A 6,469-nucleotide genomic window follows, 5' to 3' on the forward strand; every position below is an offset into this window, starting at 1 on the left:
CGAAGGAGGTGGGCGCGCCCCTGGGCGGTGGTCTAGTCGGACTCGTGCCAACAGCGCCCAGACTGGGCGGACCTGGGCGAGCTTCCAGGGCGAACCATTGAGAGCAGCCTAATGATAATTATTTTTAAAAGTACCCCGTTTACTTAAATAAGTTTCCAGAACACAAGCGTTAGTTAAAAAACTCTATAGTTTTGGGTCCAACCTGATATTGTTGTCGGCTACCTACTTTCGAATTGAATCCATCTATACCTTGATCTAAAATTTAACATACACTGATATACTTGCAATCTTCTCTTATTTCTATCTGTTTTCTAAAACCAATCACCATTATTAATTGTTACTCTGATCTTTCTTCCAATGGTTTCAATAACTACACTAGTCACACTCCTTACAACACTTATCATCACAATTTCATCTTCAACCGCCAACGATGCATACCCATCTCAAAACACAGCCGTCGAGACACCTTGCGACTTGGTCAACGATGACGGCGGCAGCAGCAGCTTGTCCCCTGTCCGAAGAGAAGTCTATGATGGCGGTAGAATAATTGACATAAGTCATCGGTTCCGCCCTGACATGCCATCGTGGTTGTCGGATGATGGTCTTGGACAGTTTCTTAAGCTTCCGGCGAGTATGAAAAACGGTTCACACGCTAATGTTTCTGAGATGAAAATAGTGGTACATACTGGGACCCATGTGGATGCTCCGGGTCATATGATTGATCATTATTTTGATGCTGGGTTTGATGTTGATACACTCGATCTTCATGTCTTAAATGGTCAGTTATTTTACATAATATCTGGGGTTTTTTTTGGTACCAATAAGTCTTCGTGTTATTAGTGTCTCTGACTTATGTCTTGCACTTTATTTTTCCAAATTAAAGGAAATAATAAATAATATACTTTGTGTTATTGCAGGCCCAGCATTATTAGTTGATGTTCCAAGGGACAGTAACATAACAGGTACTACTACATTTCATTTTTGGTTCTTCATCTAAAAGTTGCTAGTTGGGAGTTTGCAGTGACTAATCGATTAAGTGTGGACTAGTTGGGACGATGTTGACTGACTTTGACTTTTACTTTATAAGACCGATTTTGACCAATTTCAGTGTATAAATCTTCAAACCCAACTTGTGATGGATCCCGGATGAAAAGAAAAATCCGTTGATCATCGTTTGCCCCATACTTTAGATTGATCAGGCACTTATCAACAATTGACGTGACATGAGTCAAAAGATTTCCGCAAAAAAGCTCGTCTAAAAGTCGGGATTAGACTTCAATTAAAGAAAAAATATTTATATATACTTTAATCTTTATACAAGCTCATGGTTTGGTCTTGAAGTAGTGATATTTTCCTTCTACTTGTATTATTCAATTTTAATATGTTTAGTGCTTGAATGAGTGACTTCACTTGAAACAGTTACCGTCTTCTAATTCATACACAACTTGGCGTATTTCAGCTGAAGTTATGAAGTCTCTGAACATTCCAAAGGGAGTAATACGGGTGCTTTTCAGAACATTAAACACTGATAGGTAATTCTCGTATGGTGCTTGTTTGGCATTTGGCCTACAATCCCCATAACTTTTTTAAAGGCATACTCACACACCCAACATGAATTTATCCAATCTCTGTATTTTATTAAAGTTTGAATTCAATGAACTCTATTGAAAGTAGCTAACTTCTATTACACAAGGCATGACACTGATCGTGTCTTTGTTAGTAAAAGGTAGGTATGAAACTGCCAAATAAACACGGACTATAAGAGTTTGTTCTGGACCAGATGTCATTCTATAACCGATTAACTGGTAGCCATCACTTTTTCAGTTTATAGCGTGGGCTCCTTTTTTGAGAAGTCATATATCTGTCTCATTATTATCAGGCGGCTAATGTGGAAAAAGCAGTTTGATACAAGCTATGTTGGATTTATGAAGGATGGTGCCCAGTGGCTTAAGGACAACACAGACATCAAACTTGTTGGTAAAATATTGAATCCTATCTATCGTTCGTCTTTGTTTTCTTACTTCTTGGGTAGCTTCATTGTATTCATTCGTCCAAAAATCCCTAAATGGGATGTATGTTGACGTGATGTACTTCAACTAAAATATTGAATCGTATCTATCAGACGATAAAGCAAAAAATAATTTTGAATCGTATGTGATACTCCAATTCTGAAGAATACTCTATACATCATCAAACACATATCTATTAATTGTGACATATGATGAAATACTCTTCAAAATGAGGTTAAGCATATTTAAGAAATTTTACAAATGTTTGTTTTAGAAACCAAGTCAAAAGAAACTAGTTTAAAGGAAGGAAAAAAAAAAAAAAAATTGTACTGTACACCAATACTTAACCCATAAAATACTACTGAATAACTTCATAAATATAAAAAACTGCCACATTCATATCTTGTTTGTGTTTGATATGATCACTATTTTATGTAATTGCAGGTATTGATTACTTATCAGTTGCTGCATTCGTTCATTCTGTTCCTACACATCGTGTCTTCTTTGAGAGCAGGGTAAGGCACCCGTCTTGCAACATCTTCTAACTCACATGCTTCTCATATAGAATGAGATTTTTGTGCATTTTGATGATAAAGTTGGTAGTTGGGTACAGTTGACATTGTTAACCCTACCCTGGTAACTTGTGTAATCTCAGGAAATAATTCTTGTTGAAGGTCTGAAACTTGATGATGTGGAAGCAGGACTATATGATGTCCATTGTTTACCATTAAGATTACTGGGAGCAGAAGGATCTCCCATAAGATGCATTCTCATCAAGTAAGAAGTACATCTGTGAAGGGGTTTGTGTGTGTCAAACCATACGGTCGGCTTAATCAGATAATCAATGGCATAAAAGAAAGGGATATCTCCACCTGTTATGATAAGATAAACAATATGTGGGTGATTCATGTACCCAATTTAGTTGTTCTTTGACAGAGCAATTATATCTATTCTTTGATTTACTTGTACTAGTGACTGTGAATTATATGTTATCTACTACGAGGAATAGTCTTTTAAGAAGGTATTGCAAGATAGATGCAGAATGTACCTTACATGTATAATTGGGTCAAAGTGGTCAACATTTTAAGCATGTTATGTTATATGTCGTGATCCTGTATAATTTCATAGAAAAAGTTTTGCATAATTTCTAATGTACTCTTTCATGTAAAAAAAATCTCAAATTCTTCAATATGTAATAATAACGATGACAACCACAACGATAAAGATAATGATTAGCTAAAAAAGAAAAAGCGATCATCACGGAGAACTTAAAATAGTTCCAACTCCAAAGAAAAATAAAGCCTAAAGCTTACCCATTTGACCCTTTCTGCGACCCACCCATTTTTACCACATCTACTGCCTGTACATATTTCACAATTCAAGCCTAAATAATCAAATTTTGTCAAAATTGGTTAAAAGAATTAGCAGCTAATAAAAATTCTATTTCAATCATAAAACTTGATGGCAAAAGCATGACCAAGGCGAGAGGTTATACATTACATACAAATGAAATGAAACGGAGGAAAAGGAAAAGACAAATGTAGAATGAAAACAAACTCATTTTGTTCGCAATTAATCATGTTTGCTGGATCTTAACAAATGGAATAACTGATTAAACGGGTCTAAACTCTATGCCCTGTATAATAATCCCTCTAAGTGAATCAGGACCGTACAATTTGAGATGAAGAGGGATGATTTCTTGAGTATTAGATGATGTTTGAAATTCCCAAACTTGTACCTCCATCCAACCATCGCCCCTCTCATGTGGAATACCTTTTAGTTTTGGTCTATTCAACGGATTGGTAGCATTTTGATCTATAGTTCCGTTAACAATAACCGGCGTTCGTGGACCAACTAAATAGATATACCATTTATCATCAACTTCCGATAATTTTAAATCAGATTCATCATACCATACCGCCACAGGAGCCTTGAATCTGGATTGGTGTTGAGGTAATTTGTAGACAAGGTAAGTTGCATACCTTGTTTCAAATTCCAATAATTGACAACTTATTTCGCTGGTGATTTTAAATTCGTAGTTATTCAATTCCACGGTTTCTCCAAATCTTTTACTATTAAGATAGAAAAAAAAAAATTAGGGAATATATTTCATGTAATAATTGAATTACAGGAACATCAGAAGCCATACATCTGAGATGACTTGCTTGTTATTTTTAGACTTATCGACATTTAATTCTGTATTTATTATTCTAACAAAGAAACCCCGCGTGGCCATGGAGGTTTACCCCCATGACTCCGGATTGCTTGCAAAGCAAGAAGGAAATACATCTATATCAAAAAGAATATAAAAATCTAATGGTTCTGTAATTGATTTTATCATCGACTACTTATTTACTGAAAAAATATATATGGAAACTATTAACAGATTATTAATTTACTAGGTTGCAACCCCTTGTTGATACAAAAAGGATTGACATCAAGCACTTGCAGATATATAGAAGATGTATGTAAAATTCTACCAAAATATTGGCTCATGAAGATAGAAAAAGAACCTTAATTCGGGTAACAACGACCACTTCTGGGATTGAGGGCTGTCCGTTTTGCAAGCGGCTCTTGCAGATAACATTAGACATTTCTTCCCTTTTCGGTTAAGAAAATACCACTGTTAATTAATAAGTAGACGCATGTGTAAGTAATTGTTATTGTAACACTTCCCTTTGAACCAAATCGAGGAACCATGTTTATAGTATAGGCTCGAAAGCTAATATATTAGGTGGTCATCGGTGATGGAGGCGCACACTATATTAGGTGGTCATCGGTGATGGAGGCGATGGTTGAAACATTAGATCCGATGATGGAGGCGGTGGTGGTCCTGGTGGAACAGCGTGGTTGAAACATTAGATCCGAACCTGACCCACCAAATCCTTAGATCCATTTGTAAACAAACTCTTGTTCTTGAGCTGGATTTTGATTTAGTGTGTGGGTTTTGACGTTTTGAAATGTGATTTGGGTTTTAATTGTTTAAAACAAAGGATCTTGAAGAACAAGGGCATTCCACCAAATCATTTTGATTTTTGTGGCCATTTATTCTATCGGTCGAAGAACATTTGAAGTGTATTTGTGTTTAATTTGTGATAATTGAAGTGTATTTGTGTTAATTTAATTGAACAACAACAACAATATTCAATCCCACACTTGTAGGGTATGGGGGAGGTGGGACGTAGACAATCCTTCCTCTATCCTAGGACAAGAGAAATTGAGAAATTGAAGTGTATTTGTGTTAATTTAATCGAAGAACAAGAGAAATTGAGAAATTGAAGTGTATTTGTGTTAATTTATTGTGTTTAATTTAATTGTTTAACTTTTGAATTGTATATTTTGTTAGTTAAAGAAGACAAGCATGAAGATGGAGAAATGGTGATGTTTAAATTAGGGTTTAATATTTGTGTATAAAATGAAGATAGAGATGAAGAAGTTAACGGAAAAATTACGCGGATAGTCTAAAGTAGGAGTGTTCATTTTCGGTTATCCGAAATTCGGATATCCGAATTTTCGGATATCCGAAAATTCGGATAGTGGAAAAACCCATCCGAAATCCGAATCCGAAATTTCCGAAATTTCGGATTCGGATATCGGATTATCCGAATATCCGATATTTTTGAAGAACTTCGAATATTTTCGGATAATTTTCCGGATATTCGGATAATTTTCGGATATTTCGGATATTTTTCGGATATTTTTCGGATTTTTTCGGATTTTTTAGAAATTTTCGGATATTCGGATATCTGAATATCCGAAAATTTTAAAAACTCCATCCGATATCCGAATCCGAAAAATCGGATATCCGATTTTCGGATATCCGAATTTTCAGATATCCGATTTTTCGGATATTTTCGGATTCGGATTTCGGATAATTCGGATTCGGATATTTTGAACACCCCTAGCCTAAAGTTGGGTAAAAGGACCAAAATGCTCTCATGTGCCTGGCACATGCCTGGGTTAACGGAGACAAGTTCACAGAGGTAATGTTTTTGGACTATTCGTGAAATAAGTCCATAGTTCAGGACTAAAAAGTTGAAAAATTCAAGTTTGAATTATTTGTGTGTTTTTGAGCAAAACCACAAAGACTATCCGTGTAATTGTCTTTATCTTTATATAAGACACCAACAAATAATACGTATGAACATTACCTCTTGACCATTTTTCATTAGGAAGCCTTCGGAAAGCATCAAGTAAAGTTCCTTCTTTGTTGTCCATATCACAGGATCTTTTGACAATTTGATTATATCTTCGTAACCATTTGGCAATTTTTGTTCCCAGTATGTGTCTTTGTCTGGAACTGATGACACGGGTTGCGTTGCAACCAGCTGATCTTCCTTTAAAACATGACGTTCCGCCTATAACACAGACAAACAATGGAATTTAGTTAACAATGGAAGAAAAATCCTCTTTTTTCAAAGTAAGTCATAGAAAAGATAAAGTATATATACAGATTAGCC

At 35.5% G+C, this 6,469-nt stretch overlaps 1 protein-coding gene and 1 long non-coding RNA gene across 2 annotated transcripts; one reads left to right on the forward strand and one right to left on the reverse strand.

Annotated features, from left to right (window-relative positions):
- The first annotated feature begins 357 nt into the window (after nt 1-357).
- On the forward strand, nt 358-3,031 carry LOC139898513 (cyclase-like protein 2). The gene is made up of 6 exons (XM_071881257.1): nt 358-778; nt 918-962; nt 1,460-1,532; nt 1,880-1,977; nt 2,454-2,524; nt 2,665-3,031. The coding sequence occupies exons 1-6, from the start codon at nt 358-360 to the stop codon at nt 2,788-2,790; spliced, it is 834 nt and encodes a 277-aa protein (XP_071737358.1). The 3' UTR covers nt 2,791-3,031.
- A 399-nt stretch (nt 3,032-3,430) lies between these two features.
- On the reverse strand, nt 3,431-5,093 carry LOC139898514 (uncharacterized). The gene is made up of 2 exons (XR_011777046.1): nt 4,523-5,093; nt 3,431-4,081 (listed from the first exon to the last, which is right to left on the reverse strand). It is a non-coding gene; the product is annotated as an uncharacterized lncRNA (long non-coding RNA).
- Between the last annotated feature and the right edge of the window lie 1,376 nt (nt 5,094-6,469).

Source organism: Rutidosis leptorrhynchoides, chromosome 3 (genome assembly GCF_046630445.1).
Source record: "Rutidosis leptorrhynchoides isolate AG116_Rl617_1_P2 chromosome 3, CSIRO_AGI_Rlap_v1, whole genome shotgun sequence".
NCBI lineage: Eukaryota > Viridiplantae > Streptophyta > Magnoliopsida > Asterales > Asteraceae > Rutidosis > Rutidosis leptorrhynchoides.